We start from the raw sequence: 26,219 nt of genomic DNA, 5'->3' as shown, positions 1-26,219 counted from the left end.
TTGCCGTGGATGATAGCGGCTTTAGGTAGATGGTTTTTGTCTAGGTAGATTCATTCTATGCAGAGCAAAGGTGGGCGGCCGTTGAAATGCAAGGCCGTCGTCAGTGGCAACAAAAACAGCACAAATATCAAAGTAAACATCCAGCAGAAGCTTGGGCCACACCACCTCAAACTCTGTCTGGAATTATTGTGGAGAAATCATGGACAAGTGGAGCCTGGGCGATAGAACCTACCAATTGTTATCACATCCACCTGAGAGACTTGAATTCCAGGCCTGCAAATCGATAGGCAGGCCGGAGGTACCCGTACAGGTACTTCGAGCATCTTTAGTTGGACTTCACGTCAACGAAAAAAAGTCCAGCGCGACTCCAACCTGCCCGTTTTTATCAGCCAAAGCACACATTCTGATTATCACTGCCAAGACAGACAGTCGCTCATCAAGCTCATTAAATCGAAACAAACACTAGGTGGCAGTTCGCGACTATTCTTCTAGACTTGCAGGCAGGAGCAGCGTCGGCTCACGCCCTACCGCTCTGGGCGAACATAGTCGCAGCCAGCATTTCCCCATTTACTCTAGGTTTCCGCTTGACCAACAATGTCAGACGTCGATTCAGAGACAGCCGGGTCGCCTCGAGCCCCACCCAAGGACGACGAGCAGATCGATGATGCCGGTGAAGATTCAGACGTCCTCTCCGACATCGACGAGGGTGTCTTTGAGGAAGAATACAATCCCGACACGGCGCGTGTGGAGGAACGCGACTATGAAGACATCGCCAAAAGCCTGAAGGCATCAAAGCGGAAGCGAGGAGAGGGTGAAGCACCGCCGAAGCGCAAGACACAGCTCAAGAAGCGCCGTACTGTGGAAGCCGCCGCCGACGACCTTGGTGATGCCGCTGGCGGCTCAGATGATGAGAATGGTTCCAGAAGACAACGCAAATCCCGCATTGCTGGCGACTCCAGACGGGCCAAGGCTAAGGAAAAAAGCCCTGAGCCCGAGGTTGATGAGTCTACCTTGACTCCCGAGGAGAGGCGCAAGCGGGCGCTGCTAAAGGCTATGGATACTGCCGCCAAAGGCCGCAGCTCCAGGCGGCGCAAAAAGGACGAGGTTGTACGTATCTGTCCGCGGTTGCTTTAATCGCTCCAGAGCTGTGATATCCCAGCTGCTAATCAATACTTGTAGGACCTCGAGGAGATGGCCGATGAGGAGATAGCAGCCCTCAAGATTAGCATGGAGAATGCCTGTGTGGCTGACAACAAGGCGCGCGAGGAAGGCAAGCCAGCCATTGAGAAACTGAAACTTTTACCCAAGGTAGTGGCCATGATGAACCGCAACGCCATTCAACACGCCATTCTGGACCCCGAGACAAACTTTTTGCAGTCACTCCGCTTCTTCCTGGAGCCGCTCAACGATGGTTCTCTCCCAGCTTACAACATTCAGCGCGAAATCTTCACTGCTCTTCTGCGACTTCCAGTAGAGAAGGAAGCCCTTCTGAGCAGCGGCATCGGCAAGGTTGTGCTTTTTTACACCAAGAGCAAGCGTCCGGAGCCCGGTGTGAAGCGAATGGCCGAGAAGCTCATAGGAGAGTGGAGCAGACCTATTCTTAAGCGCACCGATGACTTCCGGAAGAGGCATATTGAAACCCGTGAATTTGATTACGCGTATGTATTGGGCCTTGCTGTCTCTATGTCCACCTCCCCTCTCTCCCTTCGTCAAAAAGGATTCATTCTTTTTCTTCCGTCTTTTTTCTCCTTTTACTAATAAGAATCCACAGTGCCGCAAAGCAAGCCCAAGAAACAGCTTCGTACGGCAGCTCGCAGGCAGCAACGCTGCCCTCGCGGCCTGCGGGCCGCTCCATCTTTGAGGAGGAAATCCAGAAGAAGCTGGCGCCCAAGAATCCATACCGGACTGCAGGCACAGGTCTGCAAAAGACTTATACGGTTGCTCCTCAAAGTACCTACAATGCTCCTGGCGGCGATTACCGCCCTATGGGATCAGGAGGTCTGGAGGCATTCAGGAAGATGACCCAAAAGGGCAAGAAGAAGTGAGCGTTGTTTTGTGGGGGTGAAGACGGTTTGGTTTACATGTTATTTATTCCAAGGTTGTGTCATCTTGCGAGAAATCCTTCTTTGCAAGTTTGAGTCAGGTGTCACACATGGCCTTGTGCCGACAATTTTGGGGACCCGGAAGACTCTAGCCAATGCTGAAATTAAACGGGGTATAACAGAGTTTACACCTAAGTACCGTTTCCCCTGGGCAAAGGATACTTTTCATAGAAATCAGGAGACCTCGGTTCACCATAGGTCGAGCTCAGCCATGGCTGCCTCGTCATCGTCAAAACTACTAGTTTTGTCCTGCGTCTTTTTGGATGGTGCTGGTTTCTGTTTCAGTACACCTTCGGCCTCCTGTATCAACGCTTCCAGGTCGTCATCCTCGTTCTCAGGATTAGTCTGGCCCTGTTGTTTTCCAGCCCCAGATGAACCGTGGGACGCTGTATGCATTTCCGCCTCCGCCATGAGCGCATCTAGCTCTTCATCATTTGGTGAATCGTTTGCTCGTTTTGCCTCTGTACCAGGCTTGGTCGGTCTTCCAGGGCCGAATATACTCCTGGCCACAGGCGCTGGCTGCCTTGTGGAGGATTCTGCCTCGGCCATCAAAGCCTCGATGTCATCATCGTCCGGCTCTCCACCAGTCCGGATAGCCTCGGGGGTGTCATCATACAATTCGCCAAGGTCCCCGCCGCCAAACAAGTCATCCACGCCATTACTACCCCCTTCCGGCACAATAGATGCTTCGGTCGTTTGCGGCTTCTCGAAAATCGGCGCTATCCTAGATGATTGTGGTTGCGCAGCTGGAGCGCCACCAATGTCGCCCTGGTCATCATTGTCGGGAGCCGTCATGTTGGGTTTCAAGTCGTTTATCCAATCTGTGCGGGCTTTGTGCATGGTGGTCTTGTGGCCAGCCTTTTCTACCATGGCCAAGGCATCGAGGAATTTGGCCTTGGGGAAGAGGTCGTCGAGCCAGAGTTGGTAGAAAGATAAGAGCCGCGCCGCGTCTGAGAACTCGTGCCCCTTGCCCTTGAGTTTGAGGGTTCCTGCCCGCTTGCGAAGAGCAGGTATGCCCTTGTCCGAGAGGAGTCTTCATGTTTGCGTTGATGACAGGATCCGATGTTAGTTAGATATACAAAGAGGCGGCAAGTCAAATTATGTCAGGGAAACTGTAGCGCACCTTGTCTCATCGAGTTTGACACGCGGGACTCGGGCACGCTTGGCAACCGAAACCTCTTTGTCTATACCCAGACCTCCATCTGGCTCACTGCGTTTAGCCGCGGCCTTGGACTTGGGGCTCTGAGTGGGAGAATTGGTGGGCGAAGCGAATGGGTCGAAGAAATCCTCATCGTCGGGGAGGTAGTTGTCAAGGGCTGGAACAGACGGCCGTTTTGCTTTATAGGTAGACATCTTGGACACACAAAATATTCCTTAGGATGCGATTAGGTTTTACTCTTTTATTGGGCTTTTCTCTCTTGATGCTGGCTGATGCTTGGCTCGTGATTAGTGAAAGTAGGTATGTACTGGGCAAAACCGTTGTTACTGATGATGTTGATGTGTTTGCGCAAACGCGTCTTGGACCCCAGACGCGTAAAGTACGTAGCAAATGCAACTCTGCGGGGCAAGAATTGAACTTGGCTTGGCATGCGTGCATTGGCTTCCGCCCGACTACTGCAAACAACCGAACTAGTCATTTGATGCCTGAGGCATCCATTTACCCAGTTCGCGAGCTAAGCTTCGAATTCCCTTCGGTGCAATCATGCAATGACGACGAAGGGGACGACATAGAGAAATCGACCAACCGGACAACGACCATTGTTCAGCCAGAGATTCAAAATGTCGATTGACAGCACCGCACGATACGTGCCCAGCAAGACGCTCCCTAGCGAGTATCCCGTAAGTCAATCATGCCTTGGAGGATGGAAGCCGATAACGAGCCGGGGCACCTGCTAATCATCAATTCGACAATACATATAGCTCATAGACAACGACCCGTACGTCCCACCTATTCGATTCTTCTCGAGCGATTGAAACATGAACTGGACTGCTTCTGTCGTGAACCTTGGCTGACTCAATGGCTACATCGACTACTACAGACACTTCAAGCGTGTCATCTCATACGCCAGGCCATCCGATTATGCGTTCGGTGCTACTGCGGCCGCAGCCGGACCCGGTCTCCTCGTCCTGATGGAGAGGCTCTCGCCGTCTTTGGTCGGTAGGGGCGGCTTTGCTCAGGCAATGAGGCTTACGGGAGCTGTTGGGCTCACAGGGGGGTTCCTCCTCTTCTATCAGAGATCGTGCTGTAGGTTCAGGCTTTGATACATATATTTTCTCCGATCTGCAGCGATTAAGTTACCGACGCTCTTTAACTCTACAGTACGCTTCTTCGGCATGTCGGAGAACTCGCGCGAGTTGGAAATGGACATGCGCGAGATGGTGGACAAGGTCAAGAAGGGCGAGCCCCTGTACGGCGTGTCACAGCTGACGCCCAACATGCAGGGTGTCGCGGCCAGGCAGTCGCGCTACTCGGCCCTGTTTCACGAGGTGGTGCCGTGGTTCAACTTTGTGAACCACAACCAGCATGGAGTAGACACGGCCAAGTACTACAGGCAGGCTGAGCGAGAACTCGCAGCGGAAGGCAAGACGCTGAAGGAGTCTTCATGAGTTGATACGATTAAGGTCATTCAAGGCTTGGAAGAACTCTGCGGATTTTTCGGGCGATGCGACGCGCTTGGGACAGGATGCCGTCACGGGATGTAACGCCGTATCAAACAAGGCGAACGCCGTGTGGCTGCTGACATGATCCGAGTTGGTATACGGGCATGTGTGGTGCCAGTTTTGTACATATACACCCACTAGAGGCGCCGACATTGAGTCCGTCGGCCTCTACAGAAGGTAAACCAAGAGTGAAATTTCATGTGTCTGGGCTGAGTCTTTGGCGATTTGACAGGATTGACCCCGTGACGTGAACAAGTATTGACATTGGCAAAGCCACCAATTTTGCGATGTAGTCGCAAAGGTTACCGTCAATGGTTATTTCGACTTTCAAATCAGAATATTGCAATGAGCTGTGACTTGATGTCGGAAAATAATCTGATTCCGGCTCCGCCCGTGCCACGATATGATACGGGCGAGACTGCAGTTGTAACAAAAATACGCCCACTCCAAACCATCTGAACGATCACACAATGTACTATGTAATCAGGCTTTGAACATGAGAGGAATTGGATTTTTCCTGTGGTTGTGATGGTGTAAATGTTGTTGTTTTTCATCCGCTGGCTCGGACACCTTGCAAACTGCTATCCAAGGAGTTTGGGAGAATTTAGATTTTTCTTGCCAACCCGAAGGTCTTTGCCTTGTTGGCACCCGCTAAATCTTGATCTGATGCGTCGATTTCTGCCATTGTTTCCGGCGAGTTTATTTGAAATCCCATTCACTTGACCAGAACAGCCCACTTTTCTCGGCGCAAAATACTCAATTCAGATCTGGTCGATTGGTAAATGGGCCTGTTCAATCGGGCCCATGGATATGCATTTCTACCAACCAGCAAGAAAAGGGTGCGGAATAGGTACGGAATAAGTAGCCAACTACGGAGGGAGGTGCATGCAAGTGACTCCATTCCGCTCAAGCATCCGGGACATACCCTGTCTACGCCAGCTCCATGCAATTGCATCACCATTACTGGTAGATCAACCTTAATTTTCCATGACGCGCTTCTGGTCCTTGTCGCTCATCTTGGTCAGCTTTTTGTCTACACGCAAGTAATCAAACAAGGATCTCCATCACTGCGCAGTTTCCTAGCTACATTCAACAATACAAACATACCGCACACAGCATTAGCACGAACACAACAAAGCAACGACATGGCGGACCAGAACAAGACAATGCGCGCTTGGCAGCTCAGCGGCCCCGGGGACGTGACCAAAACCCTCCAGCTCAACGATGCCGCTCCCTACCCTTCACAGCCACTGAAGAAGGGTCAAGTGCTCACTCAAGTCAAGGCGGCGGCTATCAACCCAGCCGACTACAAGTTCCCCGCCCTCCCCGTCGTTAGCCGATTGATGGTCAGTGCCGGCAAGATCCCCGGCATGGATTGCGCCGGCGTGGTCGTCAAGGCAGGCCCCGATTCTCCCTACAAGGCAGGCGACCGGGTTTTTGGCCGCGTCGACCCCCGTGCTGGTCAGGGTACGCTGGCCGAGTACACAATTCTGGAACACGAGGGCAGTGCCAAGATCGCCGATAACGTCTCGTTTGAGCAGGCTGCCGGCGCAAACACCGCTGCATTGACGGGTCTGCAACCCATCGCCGCCAACATCAAGGAGGGCTCGGGCGCCAAGGTGTTCGTCAATGGAGGCGCCGGCGGCACGGGCACTTATGCCATCCAGATTGCCAAGCAGCTCGGCTGCCACGTCACCGCTACATGCTCCACGGCCAAGGCCCAGTTGTGCAAGGACCTGGGTGCCGACGAGATCATCGACTACAAGACGTCTGACGTGGTTGCGGAGCTCAAGAAGAAGGGACAGGTCTTTGACCTCGCTGTCGACCTCGTCGGCTTTTCGCCTGGAAACTTGTACACCAGCTCGTCCGACTATCTCAAACCTGAGGCCAAGTACGTCGCGGTAGGCGGCGCTGCGAACTCGGCTGTCGTCACGAGCATGGTCAAGGGTTTGGTGTTGCCAGGCTTTCTGGGTGGCGGCAAGCGCAAGATGGAGTTCTACATGACGTCCAACAACCACAAGGATTTGTCCCGGATTTCGGACTGGCTGGCCAATGGCAAGCTCAAGACGGTGACTCACAAGACTTTTCCCTTTGAGCAAGTCAAGGAGGCGTACGAGGAGCTGAAGACGGGAAGAGCGTCTGGTAAGATTATTATTACTCTGTGATGGCGGGCAGTGTGTTGAGTGCGTTTTGATACCTATTTCCTAATTTTCGGCATGTGATGAATACCTATCCATAATGAAATCATAATACTTGGAGCAGTGTCACAGTTGCGTCGCAGTGCATACGTTTTAGTGTCCTACATATGAAGTGGTTCGATCAGTTTCTAAATCCCGTAGAACGCTCCTGGTTGTCATTGTCTAGTCTTTGTGTGCATCGATAATAGCAGACCTTTCTTTTGTTCTGCTTCATAACAACCCCATTGTTCCAAGTTTTTGGCTATACCGTAACGACTTTTTACAGCGGATAGAAGTGCATAAAAGATGCGGTGGCCTCCTGGAGGTCAGGGTCTAGTTGCCGGTTTTTATTCATCGTCATTCCATCTTACACTTACTATACCAGTAACCAGCTATAACCCGACGCTCAGGATGTGCGTCAAGGCTTGCGACAAATATACCTGCGGGACCCATTCCTTCTCAAGGTTGATCCGCTGCGACATCGCCAGGCTTAATGGTAGAGTACCTGATGCCGAAAACATGTGCGAAACGGTTAGCACAGTCTTTGTGAGCATCAAAATCCCGTGTCCCAACCAAGCGTGTGCGCCGGCCGTGATATCTACTTTGGAATATGGTAGTGGTGTTCGCACTTTGCGCGGGGGCAACCGTAACGCCAGCGAAACGGTTTTGGTGACAAATGCTGTTGTGGTCAAGATGCTTAGGGATGCTGTGAGCAGAGAACCAGCAGCCTCGTCTCAGAACTACACCCTATGCGTATGTTTATCAGAAGGCTGTGGCTGCTAGGGGGCCGTCAGGGTAGCCAGCCCGCTACCGGATAGTAGATGTTTGCTTTGACACGCAAAGCTTGATGGAGTCCTGGGGCTATAGAGGCATCCCTCATGCTGGATTAAAGGCTTCATATCCGAAGGCGGATGCGAGTATATGTTTTATGCACCTGGTATGCAGGGCAATTCATAAATTCCCAATGGTAAAACCAAAGTGCCTCGTAAGACAAATACCGTGACAAATATACGAATACATTCCTCATTCCTCATTCCCTGCAGTTGCATTGCAATGGCCACATAGCCGTATACGCATTTAGCATTTAGCCAAGTACCCCATACAGTGTGCGAGTGTGCGTCTGACCATAAGTTTTTTTTTTTTTTCTTTCTTTTTACTTTTTCGCGTAACAGGCCCAAAATCCTTGAAAAATTCTGCGCCATGCCATCCTTGAGGTCGTACTCTGCATTGCACGTTACAGTGTTGGGGGTGAGGCTTGGGATCGTCGACGTTGAATCCCACAATTTTGCCACGAAGCTTTGAGATCGTTGACGTCGAAGCTGACAGTATTAATGCGAACCTCGAATGTGCTAATATTGGCATCAACTAGAGTTGGATATTTGATTTGACAAAGATTTAGTTTTGATATTTAACATTTGTCGCTGCATTACATTCCTGTCATATATCCAAAAATATCAAAAACCGACAATCTTTAAGTATAACAAGCAATATCCTTCGTTACCTGGACCCTCTGTTCAGTGAGGTGGGTACGTGGAATGGTTGGGGATATGCCCATCGTGCAAATATACACAAACCATTAATAACAATATATAAAAATACCCGACCATTACATCGTGATCCTAGCCTCGAAAAGGCGTTGGAAGAGGGAGGAGTGACGTGCAAGGCGTGCAAGGCGTGCAAGGCGTGGTGAATGTTAACCACTCCTATTCCTTTGCTCGTCCCGACTTGCAACCGCTCACCGCATCTGCAGTTTGGTCCAATACACTACAAGATGCGTTTCTTTTCCATACAGAATAGACGAATAGGTGGATTGGCTTATACTCATAGCATTCCCCGCCAAGTCCGCATGCTGAAAACAGGTCTCAACCCATTTGAAAAGCAAGCACCCAAGGCGGCTTGGATGGCTATACGCATATAGGCTCAGTGAAGCGATGCGAGATCTGCAATGCGCTCTCATTCATGCGATACAAGCAGCCATAGAGCTTGATTTAATGGGTACACCGTCGGTCTTTTTGTTTTATTTTTATACACGGCAAAGCCGCGACGGAGTGTTTCGCTCCATACGGAATATTTATTTTTGATGCATCATGTATACGGTGGCGAAGAAGATACATGCACAGCGTACTACAAATCGATCAGGTTCGGATATCAGATGTCTTACACAAGCAGATGCTTCTTTTGTTTCTCTTCCAATCTGATGGTTGAGAACTCCTACCATGCCAGGATATGCCTCCAACTGTAATCACGTGACGCCACCTGGATCACCTCCATGATCCCACACACATCTTTTCGCCTCACCCAACGCCCAAAAAGCATTCTCCATGTTACAAACTAGCCAAGCAAGTTTCATACAATTTATACTAGCAGTCCCTGCCAACCAGCCAAAAGCCAAAAAGAACCTACTCTCAGCCACCAAAAAGAATATGTAACTGATTCGGCCCAGGCTCGAACTGAGGACCTACAGTGAACTATTGTACAGTGAACTGTACAGTTGTTAGACTGTTGTGATAACCAACTACACCACCGAACCAGATGAATTGTTGAGTTGTTGTTGAAGTGGTTGCTGAACAGGTGCCTTATGAAGGTATTTGAGTGGTTTTACGGTGGGTTGGATGGAGTTTGCGGCTGTGGGCCGGAGACCCTAACTGTGGGGGGCCATACATCAAGGCGGGGGCATGGGAGGGTTTATGGGATGACTACCCACAAGAGCAGTTCGTGTTGGGTTGGCTGAGTTGCGTAACGCAAGTTTAGTAGTTGCTCGGCGAGCTAAGGTACCTTGATAGTCCGACCTGGACATGTTGTGGTTGCATGCTTTACAAAGCTAAAGTTAGTTTACAGTATGAATCGCACATACTCGCAAGACACGGTCCCCAGTCGGGAGAGATGAAAGCAAGCCAAATAAGCTGGTACTGGTAGTGAAAAGCTGGTGTACAACTCAATGCTCGATGCTCAACACTGGATACTCGTCAACTATATTGTATTGCGTAAGCAGATTACCCGACGGCGTACTGAAGTCGTACTTGTCGTGGTACCTTCGCTTACGCGTGGTAATTACTGAGTCCGTATGATACGGGAATGTAGATAGAGCCCGCATCCCGATAGAAAAGAGGACCAAGCGACAGTTCGCCACCGACTACGGAATCAGGCCCCTCCCGGCTGGCAAAGCCGAGGGGCCGGCGGACTCAGCGGCTGTTTCGCTTTGTCTCGTTGGGTTCCACACAGGGGTAGCTGATCCTCCGGTCCCAAGTGGGCTTGTGGGCTGTGATTCGTCGGGCCTAGATCGAGCACCCCGTGGAATGTTTCTTCCCCATAATCTTGCTCTTGACTGGAAGTGGGCTGCTCGGAACCTTAACGAGTCGGACAGCATGATAAGAGAGGTTGGGAGACAAGGGATGGCACGTGCGGTAGCTTCTGATGAGTTGCATTCGAAGAGTGCGACAGAGAATTATTCAAGAACAAAATGAGAGAAGTATAAAAAAAAAAAATATTGTCGAGACTGCAGTAGAAGTATGCACTGTGAGCCACTATCGACGTCGCATCTGGCGGCTGGCGTGGTATTCTGGAAATTGATGGACCCTTGGAAAGATGAGTGAGCCCGCCCCTGAATCCGTGGCAGTCTGTGCGAGGCAACACGAGAAAAAACGCGGCTATTCTTTGCAATTGTCCAACATGGGAGCCAGGCTGGTAGAATCAGTGACAGTAATTTATGAATTTCGGGAACTTATAATCGTACACAATTCACCGCGTCATGTCACCACAGGTTCTGGTACTATTACTCGGTAGCCTAGCTAGGGCTGACAGCTGCACTTGTCAGATTGTGTGTCAATAGTAATTGTTGATTTTTTTTTTTTTTTTTTTTTTTTTTTTTTGTGTGTGTGTGTGTTTTCACAGAAAGGAGATTAACGGAATGCCAGGTCGTCCTACGACAACATCAACAAGATCAGTTAAGCGACATTGCATCCCTCGCTCGTTGCCTCGTTGTCATGTCCGTTTCGGATCGAGTCGAGCAGGTGGCAAAGGCATGCGAATGTCTTGCATTGCGAGGGGAACATCAAGGTAGGTTTACTCAGATTTCCGACAAAAAACACCCGTAAGCTCCGGGTTTCCTGAAGGGGAAACAAGAGGTCCTTGACTAGCCTTGGCGTCGGGGTAGGATACTCCTTGCTGCTGTGCCATAATTACCCATTGCGATCATGTACACAGCCTTTTGGGATCCTGCAGAAACAAATTGGGAATATAACCCCACCATTGAAATACGTAGGCACGCTCAGGCTGATTTGCAGGAGTGTGTGACACGGCATTTCCAAGTGAAAGTAGCAATTAAATTGCTCGTACCATTGCAAAAGCGAACCTCTGGTTCGGCCCTTTACTGTCAATCGTGACATGCACCCCCTCATTAGTGGCGATCCATCTCTTTCCCAGACAGGCAGTTGCGGGAATGCAGAATGCGGATCGGATCCAATCCAAGACGGCTTGGACGGAGATTCATTCTGAAATGCCATGACATGCCACACAGCGTTGCTTTCCACGGATTGTGGGGAAGGGATGACACGACGACAAGACCAAGATACTGCCTGGAATCGTAAAGTACAGTCAGTATCACAGTACATGCTAGGCCCGCTCGGTACGTAAAACTGAAAAGCACCAATCCTTTCCTTTTCTGTCCGTCTGCTACCTGCCTGCTGCCTACTCGGTGCCTAGATTTAGAACCAAACTATTCTAGTAGACAAGAAACCACCTTATCCATGGCAGCAATACCAAAGCCTTTGTGCACCCACCAGGTCGCTGACATGGCCAACACGGTCTAATGCACAAAGCTGACGGTACGCAGTATGGCGGATTTACACCGAGTAAATTTAGCAACAGACATCGCCCTGATTGGGGCATTTGGCGTGAGGCGGCGTAAAACCGATGCACACGAATCCACAAAGGTGCAGCACTGTATTGGACAAGCAGAATTGCTGAGAAAAAAAGGGGGGGGGGATACCCCGACATGGCCAATGGCCGACCGAGTCGAGTCTGCCCAAGCAGCTGAACCGGACCTGTTGGTACTGTACCACAGCGGCGCAAGTGTCGTCAGCAAGACACAGCCGTCTTTATGGAACTCAAATCGACGTACCAAATCCAGCTCGGAATGCGTAGCCATACGGTAGTTGATCGAACTAGGTGGAATTAATTGCACACAGCACGAACGGCCATCTCGGCTCCCTTTTTGGAAATGGACCCTTGATTGTCCGCAGATAAAATTACTACCGAACTTGCCGCCCGTCGATTCATCGTGGCCAAGGGAAGGTTTGCTGCTATCTTCCCTCGAGGAGATCCAGGCTATTCTAGACGGAGAAAATAGAGTCATTGGAAGGCAACCAGGTTAGGAAGATAAACAAAGCCCCTGACTCCCTGCCCCCGTTTGGGCTTCTGCAGGTCCGCAACTCGCGCGGGAACCGATCGCTGGGCGCGGCTCATACTGTGTACACCCAATACTGGAGGGATGCCACTGCTATATTGTGCCGCCAATCTCACAGCTCCGGGTGGGGCCCACAAGCCTTCGCCGGCCCCCATACTCCAGCTTATGCCTCAGGCATTAAAAGGACACCTTTCCATTAAAGGCCCTTGTGATCCGCCTCACCCAGCTCGACGACCAGACCCCAAATCTCCGGTTCAGCACAGCGTGTCCTCTTTTGCCATCAAGAAACAAGGCAACAGTCACTCATAGTCATATGGTCACTCGTTCATTGTCATTATTCTTTAAACGTTTTGTTGCATAAATCATCCGTCTCCATCATCCCCACCAAGAAATAAAGTGACTCACCCAACATATGGTTGACGTCGCCTACCTGAACATGCTTTGTCATTAGTCGCACTCCAACACCAAAGAGGCATACGCAGTGCAGCAAGTTTTAAGTATCGCGAATCCCCATTTTTTCCGATACCTTTCCGAGAACAAAGGCAGGCACATCTCGAACCACGCACATACGCAACTTCAAACAAAGCCTCGAACCAAAAGTCCTCCAATACCCTAGCTGTCCAACATGAACACTTGGAGCACAACCCCAGAACTCAAGTTGGAAGCATCGCCGGCCGAGTCTTTCCTGTCGACTCCCGGCGACATGTACCCACCACTGTTCGGCGACGCCAAAAGCTTCTCACTTAACCCCTCGGATCTGGCAAGTCCACCAGTGTCTCAAGAAGACCCGGTAGAACTCGATGCCCTCAAGACAGAATCAGCAGCGATACGGCCCACCGAATCAAAGCCTGCATCCGAGGAGACTTCGCCGGCTGCGGCTTCAGAAAAGAAGACCAAAAAGCGAAAGTCCTGGGGTCAAGTTCTTCCGGAGCCAAAAACCAATCTGCCACCAAGGTAAGCTAATAACACCGGGTTTTGAGAGAAACAACCTTGAGCAAGTATGCTGACGTCAGCTGCTTCAGGAAACGTGCCAAGACAGAAGATGAGAAAGAGCAGCGTCGTGTCGAGCGGGTTCTCCGCAACCGCCGCGCTGCTCAGTCCTCTAGGGAACGCAAGCGCCAAGAAGTAGAGGCGCTCGAGCAACGCAACGCCGCCCTCGAGCAGCAATTACTCCACTTCCAGAAGCTCACTCAAACCATGTACCAAGAGCTTCAGTTGAGGCGTCGGGAGGCTGGCGTTGTGACATCCAGCGAAAATCCCGATGGCCTCACCTTGACGCCCGAGCTGTTCCGGTCTCAAGACGCCATCGCCTCATCGGCCACGTCCGTCTCGGCAACGTTGACAGACCCTGCCAACTCCCTCGAGGAAATTTTTAGATCCACCAACGTCCCAACCACCGTCAATCCGGCTTCGATCCGATCAAGCCCTGCTCCCGAACAGCAGAACGAGACCGTTGCATCTGGCGAGCAAGCGGCGACCTCGGCTGACATGACACAACATCCTGCTGAGATGTTGTGCACCGACCTGCAGTGTCAGTCAGCCAGGGTTCCGCAAGCCTTGAGACAGATGCCGGCTTCGATGATGCGTTCCGTTCAGTGGCAGCTCTCGCTGATGGCGGCGTGCTCGGCGACGCTTCTCTCGATGTTTCAGCGGCCGCTATTTCAGATAGCCATGTCCTTGAAAGTGGGGTATTCGATACCCCCAGCCCCGAAGATTCTGGAGACTATTATCTGGCTAGTGACCCAGCCTTCTCCCAACCGTCGGGCGCGTTCGACTTCGACATCAACGAGTACCTCAACAACAACGAATGGCTCGAGGGCGCAACCGCGCACCCCGCAGCCGACAGCCAACAGTTCGCCGATGGCGTCTCGACCGGTATCGAGTCTGCCCACGGCCTCCAGAACCCTACGACTTCGTCTTCTCCGGAAGATCCTAACCTGCAGCCCCAGCTTGGCGCGTCCTCTATCGGATGCGACGCTGGCGGCATTGCGGTTGGTGCAATCTGAGGAGCAACGCCTTGTCGACGGGGTCAATGGAGGTCGCGTGGACGGTCACGATGTCGCCCGAACGTCACCTGTGGACTTGCGCACGTCGCCTGTGGGGCTCGGAGGAGAGGAGGCCGGGCTATGGAAAAATGCCTCGCCGCCATCCAAATGGGTTCTGTTGACGTTGCTCTGGGCCATTCGGGTCGAGGAGCGAGCGATGAATGGCCGCGCTGACGCCATCAACACCTCTGTCAAGAGGCCTCGTCGCAGCGTTGTGGATCAGATGTCCTCATCGAAGCACGCTAGATCTGGACTTAACCACCGCAAGAGATTCAGAGAGGAGAGTGAGGCTGGCAACGAACAAGATAGTCTATAGTGGCGATGGGTTGAACCACAGTACACCCTCGCGCTTAGTCCTCCTTGTCACGCTGGCCAAACCCATTCCTCAGTTCATTTGTCTTATGATTTTGACGGCAAACATGTCTTTGGGATATGGACGGCAGGAACCGGGGTTGCATGGCGTCTTGGGGGATTGTTTCAAATGTGTGGCTTAGCTATTTCATACTCTTTTGTTGGGAACGAAGTAGACGGTCATGTACTACCATAAAATTTTTAGCAAACTTGTGGACAATGCCAACTAAGTTGTCTTATTTTATTTGACCTTGCGCAAGATACCCAGGTTTGGCCTTTTGCTGATGTTTCGTCGACTCGCTCAAGGTGGTAAAACTATTGATGAAAGAATGTGCACAGGTTGTATGATGTTGATACAATGGGCCCACGTATTGTTCGTGACTACCCCATCTCCCAAAGACGACTGTTCGTATTCCACAAGGTATTCCCCTATATTTACAAAACCGATCAATGTCCTAATTCTACGTTCATCAAAATTATATTATCGCAAAGTCAAAAGGAAAGCACAAGTCAAGCCTTGGCATCAGTCAAGGCCAGACAAGTTACAAATGAATACATCCACCAACTTTATTCTCGCAACAAACCGCACATCAAGTGCCATCTCTGTCAGCCCCGTGGGTAGCAATCGAGCCTAGTCGGCAGTGCTAAAATAGTAATTATCCCACAGGTACTCGTAGTCCTCCAGCACGCCGCCGATGAAGCTCGGCATCCTCCTCCTGACACCCTCGACCACGCCCTTGACGACGTGCTCGTAGGCGGCGCCGCGCATGGCCCACCAGCCGATGCCCCAACCGCGGCGGTCCCACTCCTCCCGCTCCAGGGCCGAGGCGCCAAAGCCCCGGTCGCGCAGTTGCCGCGCGGCCAGGGACAGGGCGACACCGAGCAGCCAGGGCGTCCAGTTCGCGGCGCCGCTCTTCTTGCCCGAAGCACCCTTCTCGGATGCGCGGAGGGAGAAGTGGGCCAGGGTCAGGGCGTAAACGAGCGGGGCAAGGATGTGAAGCACCTCGGCCGCGCGGGCGGCCCCGGACAGTGGGCGGAGCAGCTTCGGGGCAGGCTTGATATCGTCGGCGGTCAGGACGCGCGAGAGAAGGTATGAGCCAATGTCTGAGTTTGAAGGAAGCGAGGGGAGAGTAGCCTGCGTGCGCGGCATGAACCACTCCTTTTGGGGGGATGATGGGCTTGCTATCGTCTTGCCGTTTGTGTGGGCATGACCGTTGCTCTTGGCAGCGCCGTTGCCGTTGCCATTAACCAAGACGCCGTTCTCGTGTTGACCGTCGCCTTGTTCGTCTCCTAATTCTGGTGGGACGCCATCTAGGTCGCCCTCATTTTCTTCGGGTAAGACTTGTCGCTCCGGAACGGGCGGAGAGAGGAGCGGCCGCCCGCGGGTGATGCGGAGCAGGACGAGTTTGCAAAAGGCCTTGAAGGCCTCGACGAGGACGACTACGCGCCAACGCAGGCGCTCGTCGCCGCGGCGCTTGGCGGCCATCTCAAGCAGCAGCTGCGTGTACTGGACCACCTGCAGCGCCAGGGCGACGCGGCGGTATATCGGGGACTTTTGGAACCAAAAGATCGTGTAGCGCGTGTGGGCCGGCCGGGCGGATGTCGGCTGTTGTTGAAGTTTAGAAGAGGAGGGTGACGCGGCGCGTTGCTGCAAGACGAGATCGTGATATAGGGAGAGGAGACCGACGCCCGAGTGAAGAGACTCTGAGGCTATTTCCGCATCGCGGAAGCGGCCTGTCGCGGATTCACGGGCCGCGGGTTAGCTATCGATGAGAAGAAACAGGCACAGCACAGGTTCAGGCGTGGGTAAAATACATACCGGGAATGACATATGTCAATGAGCGCAATGCACTTTCGATCTGCGACACCTGGCTCGCGTTCTTGATGATGAAGTCGTCGTACATGTTTAAGAGGCGGGGCGGCAGTGACAGAACCTGGCGCACTGCGGATCGGGGTTTGGTAGGAGCGGCAGCCGATTTGGAGCGCGAAGCGGCCGCAGCCGCAGCGACAGGCGCCGATGGCATCGTAGCCATGGCTGCTGCGGCTGGTCTTGATGCTGACGAGCCGAGTTGAGGCTGAACGATCCGACCGAAGCAAATGAGACAACCAGTAGTGGACCGCTGGTGAAAACCAAAGCAGTATTTCTCTCGTTGTCGATGAGTTGAAATGATGTTGAGCACCCGGAACTGTCAATCTATCAATGGACCTTTGAGCTAGGTTGGCTTGGGTCGATAGTGGAGGTTGGGGGTAGACGGCGAATTGAAGCGCGTGGGCGCGGCACTCCGGGGGAGGATGGGGTACGAATCCTGCCGAGGTCCCGTCCTAAATGGCTTCCCCAGAGTCTGTTTGTCTGCATACCCCACTTGCCCACCGGCGGCGTCACCTCCACTGTCACGTGTGGACGCGCTCTCATTTTGACGCCGTTTATGTTCAAGAAGATACAGGTACCTTGGTTGCTTAGACACCACCGACGTGCAGTCAAATTCTTCAGACAGAGATCTCACCACTACCAAATCCCGCCCAGACAGAAATATCTCGGGATAACACTACCATGGCGTCCTTCATGGCCCCCTTCCCGCGCATTTATTTTTGCTACTTTGAGCCGTTACTCCTTTGCTATGGTGGCCTTTCACTCATCATCAACCCGGGCCACTACACGGCTGCACTCTTTGGAGATCTTCCATCATCCGACGTAGATTATCTACCCACAGAAAAACTCGCCAGCTTGAATCTTGGCTTTATGATGCTACTGGTTGGTGTTTTGGTCGCCGTCGTCATGTTCACGTGCGAGAACCGACGCACCGCCCACCTTGTTGCCCTAGCCCTGATGCTCTCTGACATTGCTCACTGGGGCGCCGTTGCTGCCGTCTTGGGACCGGCTGGCCCTGCTGCAATTGAGGTTGCAAACTGGACCACGGAGATGAAAGGGTGCGAACGATAACCTCCTTCTCCCCCTCCCCTCCCATTTCTTGGCGCATTCGGCGAGTTTAAATAACTAACTTTCTCGAATGCCCTTGTACAACCTTTTTCAGACACATGTTCGGCCCCGTAGTGGCTTTTTCTATCAAGTTGGCTTATCTCTTGGGCTGGCTTGGCGACGACCTGCCGGCTGTCAAAGGCAAAACCCAATGAGACGGCCACGGTAGCTCGCCAGAGGCACGTGCTGGTGGACGTATCGAAACGGCACTCCGATAACCAAAAAAAAACCCCCCCTTGAATCTGTTGAAAAAAGATTTATTTGTTTGTAAATGTAAAATTAATCTCGTTTCCAAGGAAAAGTATTTACCAGTTGCTGCCTTTTGCGTTCCCAATTTGCCCGGTTTAAAAATAACAAACACAATTGGTACGTTGCTCCGCATCTTGTTACACAATAAAATAAAACTGGTCCAATCGCAAATATATATTGTTGCAGGCTATATTTAACAAAGTCACTGGCATTAGTCATAGACGGGAGCTTTCGTCTTTTGGCTGTGGTTTTAAGTGCAACATGTATTTATGTTATATCTACATCTTTCGTCAACAACTGTGTCAACACTGTATGCGGACAGTCGCGATTACGTACGTTCACAATCTGGATTCATTGTCAACAAAAACAGGATCCCCGATCCCCGACCGGAAGTCGGCATTTGCACCAACCTTGTGCGGCTCTGTCTGTTGGGCCTAGTCTAGTCAGAGACTTGGCTACATTGAGGAGTCATGTCACAACACGTAGTTGAAATTGAAATTAGCAGGTCAGTCTTGGCCGTGTCTTGGGCCTTTTTAGTCATTATTATTGCCCCTTATTTTGCAGAAGTAAGCGGCCTTTTTATGCACAGCTACAGCGAAGACATTGCAATGCGTAATTGCATGCGTTTCATTCTCATAATTCCTCAGAATCATGTACACCTCCAATCGCCCGCTGTTAATGGAGCTGGTGATCCTACTCGAGGTTGTTTTTTAACACAAAATCATCAGAGTTATTACTAGCTAAAGTCCTATAGGGCGAATCTTTTAAAATGCTTGTCAGCTTCAGTATCCGGGTTAAGGGTTCTTCTTAGCACTGACGCTGTTTGTTTCTGCATCATTGGCTTGTCCAGGCTGTGGAGTTGATTACGTTACTCAATTGCAAAGCGATCAAGCTCTTAAAACGATTACTTACTTGAAATAGAGCAGCGGAATTGGGTGCGATCTGCCGAATACCGCCGCGGAGACTGGCGTGGCTATGAAAAGACAGGCTTCTGCCTGGTTACACAAACTCTAGGATTGACTACCCACGCTTCAAAAGCCAACAAGGGCATGGTGGGCTTTAGTCACCCGCATCTTGGAAGGATTTCATCTATACGAATGCAGGCATTTTTGTTTCACAACAAGCCTTCGTCTGTGGAAAGCAGAGTGAGTAATTATATAATGACTCTACTCTGACCTCATATAAAGAAATGACTACTGTAGTCTAGAAAGACAAAGACTTTATTTGTTGCAACATATGGTGTATGGGCGTCCAAGATTGACCAAAATCTACTCGGTATATTCACCGGAACGGCCGGGCATCTCTGTCACAAATACAAGATAGCTCTGATATCAAGGATGTTGTGGCTTAAGGAGTTGACACTAGACGAGTGCCGTTTTGTTGGTTGGTGGTGGCTTCTCTTGTGGACCTTGCGCGCGTTTTCAACCCCGGGGGGACAGGGTGACTCAGCCGGGGCAGTACTATTTTTGGACGTCTTCGGGCCCCCGGGTGCGACACCGACCGGCCTGCACACCCCGGTCGGTTGTCTGACAAGCTGTCTGGGATGCATTTGAGCCCTCTCATATGCGCAAGGGGATGGACTACGGCGAGTCAGCTATGCGATGGGTAGGTTGAGGTGCCGAGAAACGACATGACGTCCGCTGCCATTCAATGCGAACCCGTCAAAAGAAACTTTCTTCTTCTCCTTGGACCTCTTGTAATGAAGGGAAAAAAAAAAAAAAAAAAAAAAACAAAGTTCAGCTGAGGGGCCCCCCCACAGCTCAACAATAGCTGCATCACTCACTCGTAACCTATATTTCGTGCCTGGATTGGGTACAGCTCTGTTCTATTCTGGAACAAGTCGTTCGTTCATCTGTGCAAACCGGACGACTGACATCCCATTTCGGCAAACTTGTATCCTTTTCAGAGTTTGAGCTGCATTTTGCAGCCCGTGCCAACAACAGTGGCGATGGATCAACAACACTCGTTCAAAACCAACAAAACTCAGCCCTACATCATGTTGGAAGACACGACGACGCCACCAAAACTGGCCGAGGCATACATGAGGAGAGGCGAAGATGGACCCGGAGGTCTGCAGGGCAATTGGGACAGCAAGAGGCAGCAAAGACCACGCCAGGACGAGTATGGACCGCCGTCGTCGAGAGGTGCCAGCAGCCCGGAGCCAACTGATGGATTCAAGGGATTTCCGGCGAAAAGACCGTCACTGAAAAGGGCCGTGGGGGCCATGCTGTCCCGTTGGGTCATCGTGCTGTTCCTGATCGGAGGAATCTATGCCGTCCTCTACACGTTCTCCAGCGAGCCGGTGTTGAGCAAGAGGAGGAAGCGGGTGTTCAACGCGCTCATCACCGGCTTCTCCATCGGCCTCGCCCTGATGGTGGTTAGCTTCATGAACAAGATCGTCGGCGATCTGCGCTGGTTCATCCTGAGCCGGCGTTCCTTTTCACATGGCAAGGTCGAGGCCATCCTGCAGGCCCACAGCCTGACGCGCATCGCGAAGCTGATCATGAGCTCCAAGCGGCTTCCCGTCTTGGCCGTCGCATCGCTCTGGCTCTTCATTGCGCTAGCTGCCCAGATCGCACTCGCCTCGCTCGGTCTTTGCTTCTCGGTCGAGAACGCGGAGGACAAGGCTCTGTTGGTTCCCGGGAGAGTCCTGATTCGCAACATGACTGTCATTTCCACGTCTTCGTCGGCTTCAACCTCACCGGCCGTGTTGAAAAAGGCTCGGCAGTACACTGCCAACAGCTTTGGCGTGTTTTCCCAAGCGTACGCCGTCGCCGGGCCTGAGAAGAAACCCGAGTCGGGTGATCTTTACTATGCAGACAATGTAAGTAGTCGAGAACGTACCCAGATTGTACGAGTTGATTCAAAACTCATTAACGCTCACCGGTTGCCGCAAAAAAAAAAAAAAAAAAAAAAAAAAATCGCCACAGCCACTTTACTTTTGCGACCCCAAGCTGCAGCAATCGAACTGCTCCTACGTGTTCCACGAGCTCAACCCCAACACCATCAACAACAACGATCGTTTGCCCGTCACGGCCGCCACGGATCGCTCCATCGAGGTCCGCACCGAATGCCGCGCATTCCCCGTCATCGAGGGCGGAAACGGCACCCAGTCAAACATCACGATCCGACTAACCGAAAACCAGAGGGGGATCGTCAACCTGCCGGTCCGAGGCGGTCTCGATCAAAACACTTACATGACCGACATGCGGTTGGAATGCGGGCCCCGCTGCGCCATCGTCACGATGTTCGAGGCAGCCTTCCCCGAAGCGTGGTGGTACAACTGTACGGTTTCTGTGGGCGATGTCGAGGGCGCCACCCGGCCCGAGGAGAAGGTGGGCGATGAGCTGGCCAGGATGGCTGCGGCGGGTATCGCCCTACAGGGTTTCGCCTCGGTGTCTGCTGATGCTCCTTCGGGCGTCCAGAACAAGGAGACCGAAGTGGTGGTCCAGTCACAGGTCTACCCTTCAGAGAACCTATACGGTACACCATTCAGCGGCTCAGCCACTTCTTTGGCTGCCATCATGTCGAGGTTCGCCACTGGAGTCATTGCCGTCGCCGGCGAGAACAACGAGGCAATCACCGTATCGGGGATGATGCCCGAGATTGGGAACAAGCTCAAGATGGAGCACTGGCCCATCATCCATGTTATACTGATTGCCACCGCAACTGGTTTGCTTGTGCTTGGGTTGAGTAAGTGCATACATAATCTGCAGCCACCCCGACGCGGTCGCTGCACTGCCAAGGGAGAGACGCGAAAGAAAAAAGAGAGAGAAAAAAAAAAAAAAAAAAAAATTCTAACATGGTGAATTGCAGCCGGCGTGCTACTTGCGCACAAGATTGTGATTCCACAACAGTCGCCCATCGTCGAGGCCCAGGTGCTCAAGTCCATGGTCAAGGCCGCCGTCCGCTACACAGAGGCGGGTCGCCGCCAGAAGCAATCGGCCGAGCACAGGAGAGGCGACAGCTCGATGGGAAGAAATTCGGCCGAATCGAGACAAGACAAGTCAATGTGGATATACAAGGACAAGTATTGTGGCAACGGGATATACGACCTTTACATGGAGGAGGTGACTCCGTTTAACTGAGCGATAGCAGCACGTCAATAAAAGAGATGATGTTCGCCGTTTAAGCGCCACGTGAAGTCTGTCAATTAGGTTTGGTTGACGCAATCATTACTGTGCATCGTCAAAGCTAGCGAGCCGTTGTGGCTTGAAGAAAGTGTCCAAGCCGATCTACCCCAAAGCTTATAATTTCCAAAGTAGGATACAAAAGGTACTGCCAAGCTGCATACTTTCATACCATATGCATACGAGGTGTCGAGGTATCCTATGGATTCTTTTTTTTTTTTTTTTTTTTTTTTTCCTTCTCTTGATTCTCACGGTGACGCCATCATTTATTGGTTGGTTACACCAAACCCGATAGCGAACTACTTGTACCTCGTCTGGAATGACCAAGTTCAACGGTTGGTCGACCAATCATGGTCATGGGCAACCCTACAGTACAGACGAATGCTTCCCTCGGCGGCTGCGTCGGGATTTAGGGTTTTCTGGAACGATTACAATGCCCGTTGACTACAAGGCAGTCAGCTCAGCACCCACGTTTTTTTTTTTTTTTTTTTTTTTTTTTTTTTTTTTTTTTTGGACTCCCTCTGTCATCTGCGCCAGAGCTGCATGGTGGTGCTCCTGTTGCAGAAAGAACAGCTGAACCGAACCAAGATCCTCTCAGGTGGCCGTGCTTTTGCAGTCAGCCGAGGGGGGGACTTTATTCTCTTCTAGCATTTTGTTCCATTGTCGCCGCCGGTCTATCGACTTCGGTTCTCTCGTGAACCGACCGAAAGAGAGAGAGAGACAGAGAGAGAGAGACAGAGAGAGAGAGACAGAGAGAGAGAGACAGAGAGAGAGAGACAGACAGAGAGAGAGCGAGAGGTTGAGATGCTTTGTTTGCCAAGGCACCACTAACTTGTGTTGGCAAGGCGCATACTATGTATAGAAAACGAAAAGGCCGAAGTTGACCCTATTTCTTTGCTTAATTTAAAATTATTTTCTGCTGCCTGCAGAGGTAAGTACTTACTTAGTTGGTCCCAAGTTTGTGAGCACAACGAGCTTGGGTTTTCGAGGCTTGGTGTTTAACAAGGATACGCCATGCTTGGTTGGTCCTGCTAATTGAAGTGTATCGGTAGTTGATCCCTTCACTATAGTCGCCATGCTGACCTGCCCGTTGGAGCAGGTTTCGACGCACTATATGCCGACGTCTGATCTCTTTCTCTCGGCCCAATAGAAACACTTTTCTCCTCGCCCACTGTGCGCTGTTTATCTTTAGCGATTCTGCCTTCCTGGACCCGATCTTTTTTGGAACACAACGATATACCCCAGACTATCTAGCTACCTAGATAAAGGTACTTTTTGCACTGCTTGATACTTACTTACACATGTTTTCTCTCTCACAAAAACCTTGGCCGTCTACCCATTCTGGGCAAGGATTTTGAACTGCACATGCCTGTCTCTCTGCATATACCTGCCGAGCCACATATACATACACAGGTACATACATACAAGCATACATACATACATACACATCTACTTACATGCGTCTTTCCCATTCCCGTCTTTTCTTCTTCTTCTTCTACTACTGAGAATTCTTCTCAACCAGAATCCCCCATAGGCTCTGGCCGTTGGACTTTCTCGTCAACACCTCAAACGTTCATACACCACCTGCACATGAGCATACCCTGCAGGATAAAAGCACAACAGACACAGCCGCAAAGATGGAGTTGCCCCCAATGATAGACTGCGTACGCATCGTCTTCGTGGCCAGCGTCCTCTTCTTCCTCCTGTTGGCCCTCCTATATCTCTCCATCCTCAACTGGGCCATGTGCGGAACCCCAGCAGACGTCAAAAAGGTTACCCAGAAGCACTGGACCAAGGCTCAAGTCAGGGAGAGGTACGAGGCGATCAAGGCGAGGCCCATGACCATCAGCTCCATCGCCCACAAGCTTCCCCCGCAACTGCAGAGGCGCTACATCGTCACGGGCGGCTCCGGTTTGGTTGGCGGCTACATCGTGCTGTTGCTGCTCGCCCGTGGTCAACCGCCCGAGAGCATCCGCATCGTCGACTTTCAAAAGCCGCATCGCAACGACATGGTGGTCGGCCCTGCCGCCGAGGTGGACTTTGTCAAGACCGACATCTCGTCCAGGGCCGCCGTCGCCCAGGCATTCGCGCGACCCTGGCACCCTTCTGTTGCGCATCTGCCCCTCACCGTCTTCCACACGGCCGCCGTCATAGTGCCTTCTGACCGCTCCGAGCTGGTCTCTGGTCTGTGCCAAAAGGTCAACATCGACGGAACTCGCAACCTCATCGAGGAGGCAAAGGCCGCCGGTGCCGACGTCTTTGTCGCGACGTCTTCGGCATCGATCACTATAAGGCCTGTCGAGTTCTGGATATCGCCGTGGGAGCTCCTCACCAAGGGGCCGCGGTATCACGCCCAGGTGCTAGACGAGAGCGACTTTTGGAAGCCACTGCGGCCGCAAAACGAATATTTTGCAAATTATTCTGCGAGCAAAGCTCATGCTGAGCGGATAGTGTGTGATGCCAATTCGGACAAGATGCGGACGGGAAGTAAGTAAACACTGACCTGATCCCTCCTCCTCCTCCTCATCCTCCTCCCCACTATCGAGCCCGCGCCTTGAACGTGTGACAAGGTGTTTGTTTGAGATGAGAGGTTCTAAACAAAACAAAACAAAACTCTAGCTATCCGTCCCGCCAATGCCATCTATGGAAACCCGATTGATAACATTATCGGCGGTTCACTGGCCATGGTGATATTCCCATCGTGAGTTTTCCCCTCCCCCTTTTATAGCACTCCCGACTATAGGCGTTTCAAAGCCCAGGTTTGTTCACTTGGCATGGTATTCATGCTCCTCCTCCTCCTCCCATGCTCACACAAAATGCTCACTCGCATAGATGGACCCCTCAAATCGCTCAATCATACATACACGCCATCAACTGCGCCGTCGCCCACCTCAACATGGAGGCGGTTCTGGACCCGGTCGACTCGGCCTCGCGTCCACAGGCCGGAAGACCCTTCACGGTCACGGACCCCAACCCGCCCATCACGAACAGGACCCTGTGGTCGATGATGTCGACGCTGAGCATCACCACGTTCCGGACCGTGCGCATCTTCTTCCCCGTCGTGGTCCTGATGGCCGCCCACGTCATTGAGTGGTACTCGCTGCTCCCGTACCGCTATCCTCGCTTCAAGCGCATCTTCCCGCCCCTGAACAACGACATGAAGCACCTCAAGCCGCCGCTCTTCACCATCACTACGCACCTCGTAGCCAACCACCAGGGCGACGCCACCAGGCCCGTGAGCGAGGGCGGCCTCGGTTACACGGGGTTGACGACCAGCATGGACGGCATGATCCAGGAGGTCTTGGAGTGGAACCAGGAGCACGAGGGCGTCAGCAGGAGGAACAGGCGCAAATACATAAGCTCCGTGACGTTGGCCGAGGAGATCAGGAAGCTGGGTGAGGCTGCGATGGCGGTGGGAGGTTGAGATCATTTTGTTTCTTGCAAAAAAAAAAAAAAGAAAAAAAAAACCCCCCATCAGATTGGCTTGTCACAGTCTCATTTATCACTCTTTATTTTCTCACAAGAGCAGGCTTTTCTGGCCATTCTTTTTTTTTTGCTGTTTCTTTTCCCCTCACTTATTCAGGTGTAAAAAGATTATCCAGGCTGTTGTTTTATCTCCCCTTCTTTTTTTTATCCCTGTTTTTTCTCTGTTGTATCTAGACGGCGCAGACCGGGAACACATCAATGTATAACATGTGTAATAGAGCTGAGTTTCATAACATTCCATTCGGTCGGTACCTCGAACTACGCAGTGTCCGCTACGATCAGAAATCTTGGTCTCGACTGGTTCACTTTCCTGGCCAAGAGGAGTTGCTTTGCCCGATGTGGTAAAACTATAAAACTAACCAACAAGGTTTTGAGACGAACTTATGGGCTTCAAGGTCTAGGTGCCACAGCCATGTCCAATTGGCAGATGAACGAGATCTCGACCAGGCCAGGTTATTCTTCATCTTGATCGAGTAGCGGATGAGATGTGAGAGTTGAGCTGTAGTAATTGACATGGCTGTTCCTCCGGGCTCAATAGCCATGGCGACAAGACTTTTTTGTTTCCTTTCTTTACTTTCTTTTTATTTTTGAGTTTTGAGGTAGAATAGCAGGGACAGCATCGTCAATCGGCCCGTCT

At 51.7% G+C, this 26,219-nt stretch overlaps 10 protein-coding genes across 10 annotated transcripts; 7 read left to right on the top strand and 3 right to left on the bottom strand.

Moving 5' to 3' along the window:
* Positions 1–594: 594 nt before the first annotated feature.
* PpBr36_09986 (uncharacterized protein) lies at positions 595–2,045 on the top strand (the record flags this gene model as incomplete). The annotated part of the gene is made up of 3 exons (XM_029897101.1): positions 595–1,107; positions 1,180–1,658; positions 1,772–2,045. 3 exons carry the CDS (start codon positions 595–597, stop codon positions 2,043–2,045), a joined length of 1,266 nt encoding a protein of 421 aa, XP_029745037.1.
* A 246-nt stretch (positions 2,046–2,291) lies between these two features.
* On the bottom strand, positions 2,292–3,455 carry PpBr36_09985 (uncharacterized protein; the record flags this gene model as incomplete). Its single annotated transcript, XM_029897100.1, has 2 exons — positions 2,292–3,135; positions 3,226–3,455. 2 exons carry the CDS (start codon positions 3,453–3,455, stop codon positions 2,292–2,294), a joined length of 1,074 nt encoding a protein of 357 aa, XP_029745036.1.
* Positions 3,456–3,881: 426 nt separating this feature from the next.
* On the top strand, positions 3,882–4,709 carry PpBr36_09984 (uncharacterized protein; the record flags this gene model as incomplete). Its single annotated transcript, XM_029897099.1, has 4 exons — positions 3,882–3,941; positions 4,023–4,039; positions 4,142–4,347; positions 4,423–4,709. 4 exons carry the CDS (start codon positions 3,882–3,884, stop codon positions 4,707–4,709), a joined length of 570 nt encoding a protein of 189 aa, XP_029745035.1.
* A 1,199-nt stretch (positions 4,710–5,908) lies between these two features.
* PpBr36_09983 (uncharacterized protein) lies at positions 5,909–7,723 on the top strand (the record flags this gene model as incomplete). Its single annotated transcript, XM_029897098.1, has 2 exons — positions 5,909–6,905; positions 7,326–7,723. 2 exons carry the CDS (start codon positions 5,909–5,911, stop codon positions 7,721–7,723), a joined length of 1,395 nt encoding a protein of 464 aa, XP_029745034.1.
* A 2,350-nt stretch (positions 7,724–10,073) lies between these two features.
* Positions 10,074–11,410, bottom strand: PpBr36_09982 (uncharacterized protein; the record flags this gene model as incomplete). The annotated part of the gene is made up of 3 exons (XM_029897097.1): positions 10,074–10,351; positions 10,456–10,621; positions 11,276–11,410. Coding segments are annotated over 3 exons (579 nt in total), but the record flags the coding sequence as incomplete, so codon positions are not given.
* Positions 11,411–12,959: 1,549 nt separating this feature from the next.
* Positions 12,960–14,705, top strand: PpBr36_09981 (uncharacterized protein; the record flags this gene model as incomplete). Its single annotated transcript, XM_029897096.1, has 2 exons — positions 12,960–13,298; positions 13,367–14,705. Exons 1-2 carry the CDS (start codon positions 12,970–12,972, stop codon positions 14,703–14,705), a joined length of 1,668 nt encoding a protein of 555 aa, XP_029745032.1. The 5' UTR covers positions 12,960–12,969.
* A 666-nt stretch (positions 14,706–15,371) lies between these two features.
* PpBr36_09980 (uncharacterized protein) lies at positions 15,372–16,773 on the bottom strand (the record flags this gene model as incomplete). The annotated part of the gene is made up of 2 exons (XM_029897095.1): positions 15,372–16,474; positions 16,560–16,773. The coding sequence occupies 2 exons, from the start codon at positions 16,771–16,773 to the stop codon at positions 15,372–15,374; spliced, it is 1,317 nt and encodes a 438-aa protein (XP_029745031.1).
* A 518-nt stretch (positions 16,774–17,291) lies between these two features.
* On the top strand, positions 17,292–17,872 carry PpBr36_09979 (uncharacterized protein; the record flags this gene model as incomplete). Its single annotated transcript, XM_029897094.1, has 2 exons — positions 17,292–17,668; positions 17,773–17,872. 2 exons carry the CDS (start codon positions 17,292–17,294, stop codon positions 17,870–17,872), a joined length of 477 nt encoding a protein of 158 aa, XP_029745067.1.
* Positions 17,873–19,914: 2,042 nt separating this feature from the next.
* Positions 19,915–22,054, top strand: PpBr36_09978 (uncharacterized protein; the record flags this gene model as incomplete). The annotated part of the gene is made up of 3 exons (XM_029897093.1): positions 19,915–20,790; positions 20,897–21,659; positions 21,783–22,054. 3 exons carry the CDS (start codon positions 19,915–19,917, stop codon positions 22,052–22,054), a joined length of 1,911 nt encoding a protein of 636 aa, XP_029745068.1.
* A 1,679-nt stretch (positions 22,055–23,733) lies between these two features.
* On the top strand, positions 23,734–25,520 carry PpBr36_09977 (uncharacterized protein; the record flags this gene model as incomplete). The annotated part of the gene is made up of 3 exons (XM_029897092.1): positions 23,734–24,583; positions 24,716–24,797; positions 24,929–25,520. 3 exons carry the CDS (start codon positions 23,734–23,736, stop codon positions 25,518–25,520), a joined length of 1,524 nt encoding a protein of 507 aa, XP_029745061.1.
* Positions 25,521–26,219: the final 699 nt, after the last annotated feature.

This window comes from Pyricularia pennisetigena (genome assembly GCF_004337985.1).
Source record: "Pyricularia pennisetigena strain Br36 chromosome 7 map unlocalized Pyricularia_pennisetigena_Br36_Scf_7, whole genome shotgun sequence".
NCBI classification, from domain to species: Eukaryota; Fungi; Ascomycota; class Sordariomycetes; order Magnaporthales; family Pyriculariaceae; genus Pyricularia; species Pyricularia pennisetigena.
Note: the sequence above shows the minus strand (reverse complement) of the source record. Positions and strands in the feature narration are given on the sequence as shown.